At 37.1% G+C, this 19,833-nt stretch overlaps 1 protein-coding gene across 1 annotated transcript; it reads right to left on the bottom strand.

Annotated features, from left to right (window-relative positions):
• Positions 1–343: 343 nt before the first annotated feature.
• On the bottom strand, positions 344–2,896 carry LOC129748110 (serine protease inhibitor 28Dc-like). The gene has a single exon (XM_055742599.1). The coding sequence runs from the start codon at positions 2,663–2,665 to the stop codon at positions 992–994; it is 1,674 nt and encodes a 557-aa protein (XP_055598574.1). The 5' UTR covers positions 2,666–2,896; the 3' UTR covers positions 344–991.
• Between the last annotated feature and the right edge of the window lie 16,937 nt (positions 2,897–19,833).

The following is a 19,833-nucleotide window of genomic DNA, read 5'->3' as shown; positions in this document are numbered from 1 at the left end:
CTCCGACGTGTCGGTGTCGTTTAACACCATCCTGTCGTTTAACACCATCCTCAGGGATTGAAATGATCGCTGTTCCTGTGCTTTATGTGAAAGTGTGCTATCCGAATTTTGCGTTTAGGTTTGGTTTGAGATGTTTTACAGTACTGAATATGGTTAAAAATGTAAATAAAAAGATCGAAACTATATAAGAGCTGATTAGACGAATTATTTATGAGGTGTTTTGAGGTTAAAGTTTTTTAGTATTTGCTCAAAATACATCCGCTTTCTTGTAATTTGTAACAAAGTGATACGAAATTAAGGTCTTCGAAAAAAAATTTCATAAGAAAAAAAAACATTTGAAGGATTGATAAATTACACAAAAACCATATTTGTTTTTCAAAAATAAAATATAAATTTTTCATACAAACCTAAAAGTTAAGATTTAGGTACTTACGATGAGTTAAAAAATAGGTAGTAATAGTAATAAAAAACCCAAAATTGACTTAATCTGATTCCTGCCTTATAGTACCATGTGATAAACTTTGTTTTTCTGTTGCCATGCTCCTTAATCCTCATAACAAGCTGTTTTCAAATTCAATTATTCAATCAATTGGTTGAAATTTGTTGAGCTCTTATTTGAAATTCTTGACTTGATGTGGTCTGTTATTTTGCACTAATTCCCCTACTTTTTTGCCTCATGGTCGTTTCTAGCTCTGAGAGGAATAGATAACACTGCATTCTTTCTAGTCGATTTTGGACGTATTATTCTTATGATAGCATTTAAAGTTTTAGATACTTTTTAAAAGAATTTTTGGATTGAGTTTGTACGTCTTTTCTCTGTGGTTAAAGCACAACTCGATCTTTCTGTTGATCACTATTGAGACTTTCTAAGGAAACTGAAAAGTAAATACACGTTTCTACACAAATTTATGTAACTAGTTGAAAAAATATATTTACAAAATATTCATTAATTTATGCGCAACATAGACCCAAAAAAGTCCCAAGCCGCCCCTCACCCCGTGGGATCGAACACTGTGCCGTAGAACAGCGGCAGTCGGGTTTCATCGTGACCCAACAGCATCAGGAACGGTGTATCTATCCTCATCTGCACCGAGGGGAGGGACCGGAAGATGGTCGACGCTGTGATGGCCCCGCCCTCCGTTCCCTTCTCGTTGATGTCCAACTCCACTTTGTGAACAATCTCGCTGGCGAAGAGCCGCTGCTGTTGGTTTTGAGGTTGTTTAGGGCCTTTTTTACTCGAAGACAACATGGGCGACAGATCGCTGGAAACCGGACTGAAGATGTTCCGAACGTTCATTTGCTGCAGCACATCACGCAGATTAAGAGTATTTGAGATTTTCATTTTTGGTATCTGGATTAGCGCTTTCTTAACGGCCATCCTGCTGACCATGGTACCGATCTTGGCGGCGTCTAGATTTCGTTGAAAGTTGAGGAGCACTTGCCGGTTGGAGTTGTTTGGCACAATTATGTAGAGAGCAGTCTTTTCGCCCTGGTATGGAAGGCCGATAATTTTGGCGTTGAAGTCGTCCGTGCCATCGTAGAATGGATAACATCCGATGGCAAGCATACTGGGGATTTCTTTGGCACTTTCCGGTCTATCGTACCCGTTAGGGAAAAACTTTTTCAATGAGGTGGCTTGTACCTCGAAAGTATTTTTCCAAAGACCCTTGAAGTAGAGTGCATTTGCGACAATCATTTGAGTATCGGGATTTAGATATTCGGAAACAATTTGATTTATTTTGCCAAATGTCTTCTGACTAGCCCAGTGATTGATATCAGCAGCTGCTTGTTGTGGATTTTCCGCGAAGTTAAGCGGAACTAGTGAACTGTTGTAGATATTGTTTGAGAGGTCTACAAAACGCGGGTTGATATTTAAATCATGGCGTACAAAAATCGCATTTGCTAGGTTGATGACTTGTTTTTCGATTTCATCTTCTTCGTCGTCCTCGGAACATCGATCGTTGCGACGCCAAGTTATTGGATATTTATCAGGACTTGTCGAGGCTAGATTATTCAGCAAGTGACCGTACTGTCGATGAATTTCATTGAGCCGTTGAACGTTGAATCCCATCGCTTGGCTGAGTTCTTCTTTGGTAGCACCATTCGATCCCAAAAGTAGAAGTGACAAGGCACAGGCAATGCTAACCGGTGAAAATATACCCGCATTGGATTGTTGCCCTAAAACTTCGCCGATTCTGCGCGCAAGTTCAGTCACGGCAAAAGATGCATCATCATACCGGAACTCTTGTTGACCTTGATTCTGTGAGGGTGGTGGCGATGGGGCGTTTGGTACCTTGGAAATGCTATTGCCCTGAGGAATCTGCTGTGGTTTTTGCTGGCCACTTTGTCGTCTATCTTCAAACTGAACCGGTTGTGCTGGTCCAATTGGCTGGTTTTTTGGTGGATTTTGATATTCATTTACAGGCAGACCAGCTGACTGAGCCGGATCATATCTGTTGCGATCGGGTTTTCTCGCCGGTACAATAATCGGTGTATTCTGATTCGTATTATAACTTTCCCCATCAATGGAAGCTTGACCCCGGAAAGGGTTTCTCGTTGTTGTTGTTAACCAGATATTTTGTGCACCGATGAATTCACTTGATAACGAAATCAAAATCAATAATGTATAGCCAAACATCTTAGCCACACTTGTTGAACGGATCATTTGCAATTCAAAATATAGCCGATAACCCACTCTTCGCTTCGAAATCTTTTCTCACATATACTTATTAATGAAGTATCAATCAACCCATGGAGCTGATCGTTGATTTGATCCCGGACTGCGGCCGTCGAGTTCGAGTTATGCACGAAAATAAAAGAGAAAAAAAAAACAACACACACAATAAATAAAATGCTTCCTACTTGTTTCAGTTGTTGGCAATTACTGAGCAAGCAGCCGATCGTACAAACCCGTCTTAGGTTAAGCCAAATCGATCGTTCGTCTAGTCGCACACACTACCTAACTGAGAGCGAGCCGAATGACAACAACAAAAACAACAAGAACTGGTAAGTGCATATCAACACCTCGCTCTCCGCAGGCAAAACTTCTCCCGGCTGCTTCACCAGGCACTTCTAAGTTGCACTTTTCGTCTCCGGGATGGGACAGGCAGGGCTGCCAGTTCTATGGGGTATTATTCATTCGGAGGTTCAGGAATAAAATTGTGATCAGATCAGAATTCTAACGGGACGCCATGAGGCGAATGAAGCGTATGGATGCTTGAAAACATGTCAAGCATCCAGAAGTCTCATATTTACATAAATGAAGGCATTGAAAGTTACATATTGGCTGACAAAGAGAATCAACTGCCCAATTCCCTTTAGTGAACTTTAGGTACTCATTAATGAACTTGAAAGTTGCAAAAGTGATTAATATGTACGTTGAATGTGACTTGTTTTGCCCAATTCCCATGAGTGAACTATATGTACTCATCAACGAACTTGAAAGTTGCAAAAGCGATCAATATGTACGTTATACGGGACTGTTATACGACAACCCCCTGGCAACTTGACGTTTCCCATACAAATTGCGTGTGCCAGTTTTTTCCCGATCAGAAGAGCATATCAAAATAATAACTCAAACGTATCTCACCACGTTATTTACATCTGATACAGTAATAATTTAATAATCACAAATTCCGATTTTATGTTTCTCCAATCTGAATTATATCTTATTCTGATTGACAGACTTGAATGGGGTTGAGCTTATTTTCAATGATAAAGTTTTTTTTTCGGATTGTCCTGAAATAAAATGATCATATCTTACTTTGATATACGTACAACTTTTCATGAAACACGGACATCGAAGTCAACGGCCCAATCCGTACTTTACTAAGTTTCGCTCAACAGATCCATAAAATTGAATCCAATTTTTGGGAAAAACAAAAATGGAGCATGGTTTTAGCAAATAATGTGGTTTATTGACACTCCACTAGAAATTTTTCTCGAAGCATTCATATCTTGATGAGTTATAATTTTGATAGATTTTGTACTGCCCAATATCAAACTATGGTATCTGAACGAGATATAATCTTGAAAGGAGAATATCTAAAACTGATTTAGTTTAGCTTTGATCGTATAGATTTTTTGATATAATTTGAGATATTTTAACATCCTACGAGTACTTAATTATAACACATTTGGATAGAAATAATTAGTATTAAAATATCTCATCTTGATATAATTTTGATTTTCTCTTCTGATCGGGTTCTGGTCCTCTGGTTCTGTCAGAGCGAAAATCAAGCGACTTAACATGTCGGAAGGACACATGTTAAAATATGTTTTCTTTTAATTGATTCAACAAATGTAAATCCAATTCGAATTTAAGATTTTGTGCTTAACCGATCAGAAGGGAAAAACTATTCAGATAGCATAGTTTGATATTGGACAGAACAAAACCTATCAAAATTATGATATCAAGATTATCAAGATATGAGTGCTTCGAGAAAAAGTTCTAGTGGGATGTCAATAAACCACATTAAATGCTAAAACCATGCTCCATTTTTGGTTTCCCAAAAATTGGATTCAATTTTATGGATCTATTGAGCGAAACTCAATAATGCACGGTTTGGGCCGTTGACTTCGATGTCCGTGTTTCATAAAAAGATGCACGTATACCAAAATATGATATAATCATTTTATTTTAGGACAATCCGAAAAAAAATCATTGAAAATGAGCTCAACCCCATTCAAGTCTGTCAATCCAAATAAGATATAATTCAGATTGGAGAAACTTAAAATTGAAAATTTAGAGTACTTAATTATAAATGAATCAGATGTGAATATCTTGGTGAGATACGTTTGAGTTATTATTTTGATATGCTCTCCTGATCGGGTAGTTATATTTAAAGTGAATCTGTTTTGAAAAGTTCAGTGGAAGCAAACGGCACACAGACGTAAATGTTTGTGTTAGTCCTTTTTTAGGTCTTAAACTTACAGATTGATCAAAATAATTCATTGACATACGTCAGCTTTTTGGGACTATTGTGTCGCCAGTCCAGCGCTGTAAAATCAGTTGAGCGACAATGGATTTTTCTCAGAGTAGGTAAGTTAAACATAACGTCGGAAGTAGTGCGCTGGAATCGTACGGTGACCCGCCATCCAGCGCACTACTTCCGACGTTAGGTTTAACTTACCTACTCCGAGAAAAATCCATTGTCGCTCAACTGATTTTACAGTTTTTCCCTGTAACGACAATAGTACCCCTTCCACCGAAACTATTGAGGACAATCGTACACAATAAATATAAAACAAAACAATACCACAACAATCATCAAGTGATTTCCATAAACTGTGATACATATGAAAATTTTAGAATGACAAAACTTTCACATTATAGCATAAAATTTCTTGTTTTATGGAGAACTGTTCCTCAACAATAAATAAATAGGTAGAATATTGAATGAAAATAATATTTTCGATTGATACTTTTATATCATTCATTCGATAGTTATGAATTTGCGTGATTCGCACCACTTTTGATAATGTGCCCTTTCCATACGCATGGCTCGAAAAGCATGTAAACAAGCGGTTCACATGCGACATCTGTGATTTTTAATCAGGCACACGAAACTCGCCAGAACTGTCAAGTTGCGAGGGGGTTGGTTATACCTGAATAGGGCAACCCATTTTCAACCACCTCTGAGAACGTTAAACAACGAGTCTGTGGCGCTGAATCAGCACAGGTAACATTAAAATCGTTTCGAGCATTACCAAGACGTGATTCTAATGTATGCCGAGGCTGACCGCGAACAGGCAGATTGTTTGCTGGCCTGACGTGTGAAGAGGAAAAAGAGGAAGAAGGAGAAGAAACTTTTCTGACAACTTTGGGATTTTTCCTAGAAGCAATAGTTTTTGCCCAAACGGGACAGTCTAGAGAATTCGAGGAATGATTACCTGCGCAATTTGCACACTTGAAAAATTCTGATTGTGGTTTATCTCCACACCACCAAAAAGGCATTTAGATTTTTCATGATCAAATGAGCCGCGAAGCATGCATCTGGCATTTATTCTACAATTTTTAGTGCCGTGTCAAAAAGCTTGACAACGACGACTTTGCGTAATATTTTGAAGGAAATTGGTTGAAGATTTTCGAAAAGGTTTAAATTTGACTCGACAATGAAAAATAAGACGAGCCTTTTCTAGAATTTGCAAATTATTAACCTGATCCTTTTTAAAATGGATCAAATAAAGCTCAGGAGCAAAACCAACACTACTGATATTATTCGTGTTGGTTCTTTTCCTCATTTGAATTACTCGAATCGGAGAAAAACCTAACAAATAATTTAATTCAGTTGTGATCTCATCCGGTGTTTGATCGCCGTTGAGACCACCAAGTACAACTTTAAAAGGACGATCACTTTTAGTGTCGTACGTAAAAAACTGGTGTTTTTTATTATTCAAATAATTTAAATTTTTTGAAAATCATTAAAAGATTTCGCCAATATACGAGCAGTTTCCCTTCGACCAATCTGAAAAGAAATCGTCACATCCTTGACGGAAGTGACGATTTCTTTCCGAAAGGCATTGAAGTCCGGAATCGTGACCGTAATTGGTGGAACCTTTTCGTTTTTAAGAGTATAAGAAGAAGAAGGTTTGAAGGTTTCTTAGTACTCTTATCAGAATTAAATATGAATATTTCCTTATCATCGATGTTATGAAGGACATCGAATGAATTGGAAATTCAAACTTTTTTGGCAGATGGAACTGAATAAGGTTCGATAACCCGTTTTCTTTCGACTTTGACACCGGCCGATGCTGGAAAGAAAAGAGAAAAATATGAATAAAAGAAAATGAAAATAATTTTAGCACTAAAAAGTGCTGATTGAAAAACAGGTAGATAAGGAAATGTAAAATGTTCATGCATGTACACAGCAACGATACGACGCTCCGGTGTACGTGTTGACGGCTCAACGTGTAACGTGGTTACATTTCTGTATAAATAAATAACGATTAAAATCGAAAATAAGACATTTCTGTACATATAATTAGATAAGTTCACGTTCATTATTTATTGTTATTGTTTATCGATACTGTGCCGTTCTAATGAAACGATTAGTCGATATGCTTTCCGTCATATGTTCTATGCCATACAATCTTTCATGCAAGCCCTTATTCTACTTTCGCATGCAACATCCGCTTTCATGACTCAAGTGATCGAGTGTCACCTCTCGAGATATTCTCAGAGATCCGAAGAGGTTCGGTAATGAAAGGGGGAGATGGCTTGTTGTGGAAGACACAAGGAGATTCCCAATGTCATGCCGAGAGCATAGCTGGTGTACCCGAACTCAGGTTCGAAAGTTCGTTGACCGGATTCGTAGGTCATCGGATTTCCCCTCCAAAGGTCAAAGGATTTTCCTACCTGCGACCTAACTGAGGATCCACGGAACGAAGCTCGATCACTTTGATCCAGACCGTGGTTTAGGCTAAAGCGAGGATTTCCATTTTTGTTTTGTTTCGCGAATTTTCCAGTAAAAGTAAAAGTCCACGTGAAGTATCTTGAGAGTTAGGTGTTAATTGTTCTGTTCCTTTCCCCATTATAGCTAGACTAATTAGGCTAGGAATTTGTTGTTGTGCGTGATTAATTCCGTTGTGCGTATGATAATCAAAAAAGGTAAAAATTCAATTGAATTCTGTGTGTGAACTGTGTGTGTATTAATTCTTGTGGAAATATCGTCCGACATTTTATTTTATAGGGAGCCAACACCACAACCGTTCTAGCGATTGATAAGCCCAATCGGAACCTCGTTCATCCAGCCACGGGAGGCTTCAAGGGTTGCCCGACGAGGCCACGTCGGAAGCGGAACCGTCCGTCACCACACGGTTTTCCGTCAGCCGGTTCGCCAAACATCCGGCTAATTTGATATTCGCCACCTGATTCGTTGAAGAATCCCCTGATCATCATCACCATGTAAGGTCCCACAGCTACAGCGACAACAACAACAACAACAGTAAGTCATCTAGACAACGAGCCAGACAGCTCTGCTTCACCGGCATTGAGATATGAACACGGTACCGTGAGTATGAAGATCCGAAACATATGCGCATATAAACATTCTGGCCCCTTGAAACATTAAATACATACACAGTTTTGAAACTTAGCCAAAATAGTTTCCCATTTGAGAAGCTCCGTCAACTAAAGCCATTCTCAAACCAAACCGCACAACAGATAGGGAAAGCAAACAGAAAGGAACAAACCGAAACAATAATGTAAACTTAAAGTAGGTTCTGAAGATAGAAATACATTTATAAAATCAAAAACATTAGCCAATGTAGTCTAACAATAAAAAGTTAGCATGCTGTACATAGTTTCTCGTTAATAAATGTATTTATTCGTTCTGTAATCAAATATTATGTTGAAGTAATTTGGAATAGCTTTCCCCTGAACAGTTGCGTCTGATTCGAAAAGGTATTTCACGTGTTTTGTCCGCTTAGTTTCTAGAGTTTTCTTGTTATTTGGTTCATTTTCTTTACTTTACTCCGGGTTGAACTGCTCGGGAAAACAGTTCCCTCGCTTACGCCTCTATCACGGGAAGGAAAAACTTGTTAGAGTGAGTTCCACCCATGACGAGATGCGCAAGAGAGTGCTTTTTGAGCGGATAGAACAACGGTTTGCGTCCCAGCTATCCTTTTGGCACGACGGTGCAACTGCTGGTCCATTTTCCTGGCATCCCCATTCCCCTAATCATTCCGTGTCCTTTTTCGGATCCTTTTGGACAACCCGCCCTGAGGTCGGGAGTCTAGCCGGGCAATCAACCTCGACGAGTGGTCCTCATATGAGGTGGCGCGTAAATCACTCGTTTGATGAAAGCAGAAGTTGTATGGGAGAGGCTGAATCCTCACGCGCGAAATCGCACGTGTTACAAACGGTACAGATGGAAGGGGGTTTCCCACCTCAATAACAAACATCTGACAGCCAAAACCAGAGCTGCGATTGTTCGGGAGAAAATTCAAAGTCGATATTTTTTTTAAATATCTTAGTAGCTTTGTCACACTCCCTATCCACGTATTGTTTCGGTCAATGATAGTTGTTGAAATGAAAATATCACAGTCCCTACGTACGATCACTGATAATTCGAGAAACGAAAATGTCATGGTTATATTTTCTGTTGAAAATAACAACTTGATAGAAGTCACGTACCAAAAATATGCTGAATGAAATTCGAACCATCAGTTACTAAGGTGACTATTGCTGAAGGAAAAAAAACAAATTTTCCTCAATTTCATTTGTTTTGAGAAGTGATAGTTGACGGAAGCAAATTTTTGTTCGTCCGTTGAAAACTGGTGAAGGCAGTATTTAATGGAGGTCGACGGTCTTTGGTGCGACAGAGCATTTTTTTTTCGATTATAGTCGTTTTACCATCTTTATGGCATTCGCGACTTTATCAACGTTCCAGTTGGCGGACAAATATTGAAAAACTTATCCGGTACAACTGTGTTCGATATTTACTCTTGGGCTCGAACTCACGGACATCGGCTCAGGAAGCAACAGACTTGCCAACTGAGCTATATCACAAGCCACCAGAGCATGTTTTTTTCTTTTAGTGCTGGTTCCAGCCTTCGATGCCCGGGACACCTTTGACAAAAGTGCAGTTTTATCCGTACGACGCTTATCCACAGAAATAGGTCAAGCTAAATCTGATAAACTAAGAACGTTGATAATTTTTTTTTTCTTTGGTACTTCTATGCCTCAGCAACAATAAATGATCCGCCAAATAATTAATATAGGATACCAAACTATTTCGATGATTTGGACTTTTTTTATATATCAAATTCGTGATAAAATGCTAATTGAACATTTTTTATTTTGGTTTAGATTGTATTGTATTAGTTACTCATTCAGACGCTTTTTTCAATTTTTTTCACAATTGGATTGTATAAAAAAAAAATCAACTCAATCAATCTTTAAAAACCTTAAAAAAGAAAATTTAAAGCTAAGAAGAAAGATTCAAAAACGAAATTGAAAATCTAATTGCTTAATCCTTCTATTTTTTTCCACACCAAATTCCCCCGATTTTACTTGCGGAAATCATGGCGTGGGAATTGAATTGAAACAGTTTCCAAGGCTTCAAACACTGATACCCGTTGAAAATTCATCTTTCAACTCTCATCAATTCCACCATACTAACAAACATAGTCATGTAGCGTTGACGGAAAAAGTCGAACTGTAAATGGGCTTCATGGGGAAAAAATGTCAGGACACATAAAATTGATTGATATTTTTAAAACCATCATTCACAAAAATGTAGTGTTACTGAGATTCAAACTCCCCGTTACAGGAGGACGATAAATGGAAAGCGATGGTTACTGCTTCAAAATATTCGTGAAAATACATTTTCGTGACCTAGACAAATGTTAGAGTATCTTTATAAACGTGGTCGGTCAGATCTTTTAAATCATCATAGCCATCGTTCTGAATGAATGGTATCAACAAGCATGCTGAAAGCCGATTTAGGTTGCTGTGTCAATTTCGTCAATTTTTTTTCATTGTCTGGGAGCAATCGCAGCTCTGGTCAAAACACACAACAATCATATCACAGCTCGGTTTCTTCAGGTATAACGGAAGTATAACAGGAACATCTGGGATTATGGCAACCCTTCCTGAGTGCACTGCTCCACGGGTTCATGACGATAACCCGGGGAACCTGTTCCGGCTTGATCATACGACGGCTGACAGGCTCACAAAAGCCTAATCCGGATCTCAATTGTTGGCTTCCACTTTTGGTCTAATGAATTCTTAGGCGAGGGTTTGTGTGTCCCTAATGTTCGGTTACTTTCTTTCGTCTTCTTTTTCCTGTTATTTCCTCAGAGCTCGGCACTGTCCCCGGTCTGCGTTTTCTCTAGGTTCGTCTCCAGATGCCTAAAAGCCTCCAAGAAACCTTAATTCCTCCCACCTTTGTAAACAGCGGCTCTGGGACGCGAGTGAATTGCAAATTTCTATCCGCAAGAATCTCAGCAGCAATGGCGAGTCGAACTTGAACTTTTTTTTTCGGCTGATGTCGTGTCAATTCGTTGATTGTTGTCTATTTACGTTGATCAATGTTTATGTTCTGTTGCACGTGTACGCTTGACAATTTGCACTCTTAATTCTAAACGCTGAATTTTGGCCCGAATTTTGGCCCGAATCACTACACGCTCCAAATTAATCAACCACCAATAACAAATAACAATGCTTCAACCCTTTCTTCAAGCGGGGAGATAGGAATGGGTCTAGCTTAGACCTTTTCACCTATCAATACGTGCATTTCAGTTTGACGATTCTATTCTGGTTTTCATATTTTGCCTAGATACCGAAAAAAAATTAATAAATATCAATCATTAAGAAAAATATCACTTCTATTCAGTCTTTTGTGTAATTTTAATGAAAATGTGAATATGTGATTAAAATCGGACATCAAGGTGTTCCAACAAATTTTCATTTCGAGAATGAACTGTCTGAAGTGAGAATCTAGAAGAGGTGTATTGATACACTCAGACAAATTCTTATTACAATTTTCATAAGATGCTTCCTTTGAGCCGCTATTTAGAGTGTAAAATTGTTTTTCATAACAGTCTTATGAAAATCTTCCAATTCTCATACGAAGTTCTTATGAAAAAAAGCAGAAACGACATTGTCATGTATTTCGTCGTGTCGTCAGAAGCACTCACTATTTGTAAAGTTACTACTTTTACTAAATACTTTGATGTGATTTTATTCTTCTAAATTAGTTGAAAATACTTGTAAACTCAATAAATAGGAACATTTTATGTTTTATTTACTTTTCAGTTTGGTTACCGGCAAAAAGCGCGAATTCGAAGGTCTGAGGCGCAATAAAACTTTTTTTATGAAACCGGTTGTTGAATGTTTTCCATACAAATTAAGCAGATAATAAAATAAAATAAAAAATAATCTTGATTTTATGCGACATTTCTTTTCCCATAACTCATAAAAATATCTTATGAAAAGCAACAACCCCAAGTTCTTTACATCATAAAACAATCTTATAAATTTCATTTTTTTTTTCTTATGGCGCCAATTCATAAGAGAGTCTTATGGCCTACATAATAGGGTTTTTCTGAGTGTAGAATTAATGAAGAATTCGCACAATGCCAATTTCGCCAATCCAATTTGTTCCATCTTCGATCATATTCTAATGCGAGTTTAGCGACCAACTAGTTTATATTTTTGGCGTTAGACTAATGTGGGTGTACATCAACTTGAAATCGTTCATCAGGTTTAGCACACTCTTTAGTTTACACTTGTTATTGAAATTTAAAATCTATTAAGTATAAATTCACTGTAAAAAACAAAATTCCCACAATCAAACAAAATCTACAACACTGCTTCTCGTCCATCAATGCTTGGAACTAGCGTGAATGCAAAATACGCCTAAATGGAATATCACGATTCAAAACAAGTCATCTAAATTGAATGAAATCACTTGAATGGTGAATTGAATATGATCGCATTGGAAGGATACGATTTTAATTCGGTAAATGACCGTTTGCTTTATCAAAAATGATATGGGACACAAGTAAAAACAGAAACAACAATTTTGAGAATCCGATTCGGAAAGGAGGTACATATGCAGGTATGTCCGGCAGACTTTTGCACCCTGCTAGCCGGATAAGCTTGTTTTGTGGTTGGGTTTTGCCAAACAGTCGAAGCTGGGAAAAACCCAAGCTTTGTTTTCATCCAGAGAAGAAACCATACCCCGTTGATTCGCCCATTAGTGGGTGCCGCCAAACGTTTGGATGTTCGAGGAACGGAAAAGTGGCTCAAAGGATGTTCACGCTTTGGATGCTGACTAACATAGTAGGAGTTGGACTTCTGGGAAGCAATTACTCTTTCCGCTGATAGTTTTATTGGAAGGAAGGATTTTGTTTGAGAGAAATTGGAATATTATTTCTGTACTTCACTAGGATGTTGAATAAGATTCGAGGGTTCGATGATTGAGGTATTTTTGTAGTGGTTTTGTTTAAAAATTCAAGTCTTAAAAGAAAAAGATTCTAAAGTTTGAGTGGGTTTTTAAGTGTTGCTTCTTCATCAAAAAAGAATTGATAAAGAGTTGATAAATCAAAAAGTATGCCCAATAATGGCTTTTTTCGAACATTTGATTGTTATTTGTCTTTGTGATGTGTTATAATTCTTTAATTCATATTACTCAAAGCTTATGAATTCTAACCTGTTGAAGCTTGAGATGTTAAGAGAATTTTTGTAAATATTAATTTCAAATATTCGTTGTCTGTTCCGCTTGTTTGCCTCCCCTAGTAATTTAAATATGAAGAAATAATTTTATAATACAGAAATCTAAATCCAGCTAGACAGAGAAATATTACATTAGCGATCCTGTCAAAAAAGATTAAATGTTAAATAATTGTGTGTTCACTTAAACTGTGTAGAAGAGAAGTTTTTGCTTTGGCGAATTAATTCTATTTTATTAACTCCTTAGTTAAGATCTCTTTAAATAAAAATGAAGTTTCACTAAAATCCTACATGTGTGTTTGTTTTTAATATAATTTTTTAAAGAATTTTTCAGATACTGCAATAAAATCAATTTTGTTGTAATGTAATAAAAATCAGAAAGTTATTCCTCATTTTAATATTTAAAAATAAACCGCGATTTTTTTTCAATTTTAAACGAAATTACGATAAGAATGTTCCACACCTTTTATTTAAAAAAAAAAGCAGTCCTGCACAATCTTTGTTTCTGTCTGTCAAATGAAGATCTATTTATTCTTCTCTAAAAGCAGCAGAATCAACTAATCGACTATGAATGAGACATAAGTTTACCATTCGCGATAGGAAAACACGATTGACACCTCTAGAAGTGTGAGTATGAAAACGGGTTTTACTAGTTTATCGAAACTCCAAACAAACAGCTTGGCACTAACTAATGACATCGATGTATTGTGTATAGAAGTACGAACATATCTGATGGGATATCTACATATCTGTCCACAGAGTATAACCGGTACCGCCTATATGTCTTTATCCAGCTGATGTTATTCAACTGGGTCAAAAATCAGGTGGATTTCACTTGAACTTGGTTATGGTACACGTTTTAACACTCAAATATTTACATATCATTAACAAGTTTAATCAATACATCATCTTATGCTCAAGAAGAATATATGTATCTCAAGTACTCAATAGTAAAATATAAAGAGAGGATTAAGATGCTTAGACTGAACATTTCAATTCAGATAAAAACTATAGAAGCCTTGAACAATCTAATAAGTTTAAAGAATTTTGAACATAAATAATATATTTGCATATTTATATAACAGAGGAATGAAGATTACAAATACTAAACTTGAATGTTTCTCTGAAAACATTAATACAGAAGACAGAAGACAGAAGACAGAAGACAGAAGACAGAAGACAGAAGACAGAAGACAGAAGACAGAAGACAGAAGACAGAAGACAGAAGACAGAAGACAGAAGACAGAAGACAGAAGACAGAAGACAGAAGACAGAAGACAGAAGACAGAAGACAGAAGACAGAAGACAGAAGACAGAAGACAGAAGACAGAAGACAGAAGACAGAAGACAGAAGACAGAAGACAGAAGACAGAAGACAGAAGACAGAAGACAGAAGACAGAAGACAGAAGACAGAAGACAGAAGACAGTAGACAGAAGACAGAAGACAGAAGACAGAAGACAGAAGACAGAAGACAGAAGACAGAAGACAGAAGACAGAAGACAGAAGACAGAAGATAGAAGACAGAAGACAGAAGACAGAAGACAGAAGACAGAAGACAGAAGACAGTAGACAGAAGACAGAAGACAGAAGACAGAAGACAGAAGGCAGAAGACAGAAGACAGAAGACAGAAGACAGAAGACAGAAGACAGAAGACAGAAGACAGAAGACAGAAGACAAAAGACAGAAGACAGAAGACAGAAAACAGAAGACAGAAGACAGAAGACAGAAGACAGAAGACAGAAGACAGAAGACAGAAGACAGAAGACAGAAGACAGAAGACAGCAGACAGAAGACAGAAGACAGAAGACAGAAGACAGAAGACAGAAGACAGAAGACAGAAGACAGAAGACAGAAGACAGAAGACAGAAGACAAAAGACAGAAGACAGAAGACAGAAGACAGAAGACAGAAGACAGAAGACAGAAGACAGAAGACAGAAGACAGAAGACAGAAGACAGAAGACAGAAGACAGAAGACAGAAGACAGAAGACAGAAGACAGAAGACAGAAGACAGAAGACACAAGACACATGGCACATGGCACAAGACAGAAGACGGAAGTCAGAAGAATTTCACCCAACTTTTGACAGATAACTTTTCGATTTCATCGCTCAATCGATAGAACACTCTAAATCATAGGTAACCCAAATTTTCACCAAAATAAAGGGTGATACGGTCAACATTTGGTCAATATCAACTTGACGTATTTCTTTCAATGCAAATCTTCCTGGCTGTCGACAAACGTTCCCGAAACACTTTAATTACATTTGTAACGGTTCATTTGGCAACTTTTAGCGATTTTGCCAGCTTTGCGTGCGAGTAGCTCAGATTTTCGCGATAAGCGAGCAAAATTTCGATACGCTGCTCTTCTTCCTTGGACGGCATTTTGACAACTGAAGAGTGAATTCCAAAATAAGAATTGGAGCAACATTCGGCACAAACACACACCTTCAAAATGAGGGGTGTTCAGGTTTTTTAAATGCAAAATTGAAAGAAATACGTCAAGTGACCTACCTGATTTTGGAATTCACTTTTCAGTTGTCAAAATGCCGTCCAAGGGAGAAGAGCAATTCTGATTTCTAAAAGCGGAAGTCTAACTGAATATTTTGCCTGAATTTTATATTATGTAATTAAACTTGAAAAAGAAATTTTATTTGATTTTTAAATAAACGATTTCACCGATTTACACGCGTTTTCCCTTGACCAAACTTTGACCGTATCACCCTTTAGTCATATTTTGAAGCTAGCGGAGAGCAGAAAACGAATTCCTTTATGAAAATTTCGCATCGTAGATCCACCTGTGGATTTTCTGCTGTCTGCTAGCTTAAAAATATGAACATGTTGGTGAAAATCTTGGCCAGCCATGCTATAAATAGAATTTTTTCAATACCAGAATCAAGCGTTTGTTACAGAACTTATTTTTCTCTAGGTTTTGAAAACAGAGTTTCATAATGAGCGTGTGTTTCGGAAGTAATAATAAAAATACGGATATCATATTCGTGGACTATATTTAGTTGCCCAATATATCTAAACACTACAATACGCAGTTCCACTCCAGGATTCAGTTGATAGCCTTTTCCGGTTTTCCATTAACCCACTTGGTACACTTAATGTGGACTTCATCCCGCCTGGCAGCCTCCGCTCTCAGATTCGCCTTCAGCGCTTGCCTCAACAGCCGGGCCGCGATGTTGGAGTAGTTAACGTAGTTCAGCCCAGCGACCCTCCAAAAGGTGGACATCTTTGTTGATTATTGGTTTTTCTTCCAGTTTCTAGGTTTGAGAGATGAAATTAAGAGTCCGCGACTAATAAATATACTGACAAGTTAAGGGTATCGGTCCTTTTCTGAAGGAAATTCCAAGGATTGCTTTGTTTCAAGAATATTTTAAAATAGTGAGCATATAAGAGCAAGTTCACTGGTTGAGATGGAGATAGAAATTTCGAAGGTTTACAACACATCACAACACATTTGCCGTACACCGGTGTTGGGAAAATCTGATATTCGAACAGTTTCGCGCTGCAAAATTTGTATCGTATAACACTTTTTGGCCGAGGGTGATAGAAAAACACGATGTTTTGCAACACCGAACCGAGTGATATAGTCGGCGTTGCAATACAGTATTCGTGCATGAAACGCTTCGGTGCTGCCATCTTTCTTTTGCTCAAAACCTTAGTTGAGGGCAAAATAAAGGAAATTGACCAATTTCAGGATTTTAAAATAAAGTGATATTTTCTTTTGTAAACAATTCTCTTATCACTTAAATTGATACGAATTACAAAGAAGTTAATCAACTCTTTAAAACCTACAGCCAATTTTTGTCATGCCCTTGCCAATTGAGTGGGCTATCATACATTTCGAGGCGCAGAGATGCCAGATAGCTGGGTAAATAAATTTTGTTTGTTTGAGCGGTTTTCGGGAGTAGGAGTTTCGTTTTTTTTATTTGAAAAAGTTATTCCGTCGGAATGTCCGGTATCAAAGTTTGAACGCCGCCTTTAATGGTCCATCATCTTTAGAAAACGGAACCCTCGCTGTTAATTCGTCGAGTGTCAATCATATCAAACGCAAGTTATTTTATAATTAAACCCCATATTCCAAATTTTAGGTTGTGCTGCCGGAATGCACCAAATTTGGCTTCCGGTGGGTTGGATCACTGATCCCTTTGTTGAAACACGGTCAGGAACGGTTCTGATATCGGAACGTTCCACAGGTGGGACCTGGTTGGATTTTCAGAGAAGGAACAAGAAATGAAACGGCCGACCAATATAAGTTTGTATTAAAAGTTACCAAACAAAAACACTTAATTTAAATTATATGTAAAACCTTTAAATTCGAAGAGTCCATCAAAGACCAAATTCACTTTCATTTGTGCTCTACTTGCGTTTATGAAAAAAAAAATCGTGCCGGAACCAAACAAAATCAACAAAGCTGTTGTTTGATAGATGAGACATGCTCAGTTAAGTGAAACTTGTAAACTTATCCAATGCAAAACTCTCTCAACAACTTAGAAATTTTTTTAAGAATGGTCATTCTAATGAAACAAAATTCGATCCCTGCTCACTGGTCAATGGTTTAATCAGATCAATTTGACATTTAAGCGCTTCTTTTGTTTTTTTTTCTTATGAACTGATTATTTTTTTAAATATTGGAATGGAATTAACTTATACAGTATTTGTACATTCACATTAATAATAAATTTTTCATATTAGCACTACTATTTCAATAAAGTGAATTTGATTTCAATTTTTAAACGATCAATTCAAAATAGGAAAAAATAGTAAAAATACTAAACAGCAAATGCACTTGGCATCGCTGGTTGCCCCCAATTTTATACCTTCGTTTTCTATCACACCGGTGGACGGCCAACATTTTTGGTCTATTTTTCACGATACAAAAATTCCCATCTGTGCTACAGCTGTCAAAATTCCTACCACTTTTTCCCAACACCATTGGACTTGCTCTAAGAGCAAGTTCACTGGTGTTGGGAAAAACTGGTAGAAATTGTGTCACTTTTAGCTCATTTTGAAAATTTTGCCATGCAAAAACATTTTCAAGATCTGTGGCCTTCAAGTTTTTTAAGAACACGTGTTGTAGGCTGTGGTGCAAAAATAGCAATATTTCTATCACATACGGTTGAAATAGAAACAGTGCTGTAAAAAAATACAACTCCCAAAGATCTTGAAAATATTTTTTCATGGTAAAATTTTCAAAATGTCAAAATTTCTACCACTTTTTCTCTAAGAGCAAGTTCACTCGTGTTGGAAGAAAGTGGTAGGAATTTTGACACTTGTAGCGCATTTTGAAAATTTTACAATACAAAACATTTTTCAAAGGCTGCTGTCGTGAAATTTCTTTACAACACTGTTTTTATTTCAGACTTATCTGATATATATCCGATTATTTTTGCATTACAGCATTAAAAAATATACAGTGTTTTAAAAAAAAAATGACGGCCGCAGATCTTGAAAAAAATTTTACACTGTAAAATTTTCAAAATGTGCTTGAAGTGTCATAATTTCTGCCACTTCCTTCCAACACGAGAGATCTTGCTCTTACTGTTTGAAACATTATTGTGTTGAAAACATGTGGGTTGTCTTTAGAGCAAGTTCACTTGTGTTGGGAAAAAGTGGAAAAATATTTGACTCATTTTGAAAACTTTACCATACAAAATATTTTTCATGATCCGCGGCCGTCAAGTTTTTTACAACACGTGTTCTATTTTCCCATGCTGTGATGCAAAAATATCTCGATTTCTATCACATACGGCTGAAGTAGAAACAGTGTTTATAAAAAATTCAACGGTTAATGAGTTTGAAAACATTTTCGCACATGCCAAAAATTTCAAAATTTGCTTCAAGAATCAAAATATCTACCACTTTTCCCACATTTTGAAAAATTTTACCATGCAAAAAAGTTTTCAAGATCTGCGTTGTATTTTTTGTACAGCACTGTTTCTATTTCAGCCGTTTGTGATAGAAATCAAGCTATTTTTGAATCACAGCATGCGAACACAGAGCACGTGTTGAAAAAAAATTAAAGGCCACATATCTTGAAAATGTTTTTGCATGGTAAAGTTATCCAAATGTGATACAAGTGTCAAAATTCCTACCACTTTTTCCCAACACGAGTGAACTTGCTATTAGAGTGTTATTTTTTTACGAAAATAAATAATGAAAAAAATAAAGAAAATTAAAATTCGACCCTGCTTAGGACATACCCAAAGATAGAATAATATTTACTTCGGAGATGCAATACATTGATGCCTACAGCTACAGCTGTTGGGTATTCCTGATTGATTCTACAAACCGGTAGTGAATACAAGAAGTCACCCAACCAAATGCTAATGAGTTAAGTGATTGTGGCTCCGATTACATTAACTTTTAATGTGTCTTCAAGCCAGGGGTGTATCGTAGGAGCATAAAAGTGTCAATTTTTATTTGAGGATATAAATCAATTGGAACGTAGCCCCGGATTGGAAAGATGTGAAGATTTCTAGTACCAGAAGACTTATTTCGAAATCTTAATTACAACCCTGACTTAGACGCTTCGCGATAGAATGTTTCGGTAGACCTGTTATTGTTCCGAATCGTAAATGCAACAACATTTGGTGACGTCTTGAACCAGCTTTATAAAGATTCCCACTGGTCTTGATCTTGGC

This window comes from Uranotaenia lowii, chromosome 2, assembly GCF_029784155.1.
Source record: "Uranotaenia lowii strain MFRU-FL chromosome 2, ASM2978415v1, whole genome shotgun sequence".
NCBI lineage: Eukaryota > Metazoa > Arthropoda > Insecta > Diptera > Culicidae > Uranotaenia > Uranotaenia lowii.
Note: the sequence above shows the minus strand (reverse complement) of the source record. Positions and strands in the feature narration are given on the sequence as shown.

What these genes read in the sequence shown, in the direction of transcription:
- LOC129748110 (XM_055742599.1), bottom strand. Translation starts at nt 2,665, where the DNA reads ATGATCCGTTCAACAAGTGTGGCTAAGATGTTTGGCTATACATTATTG.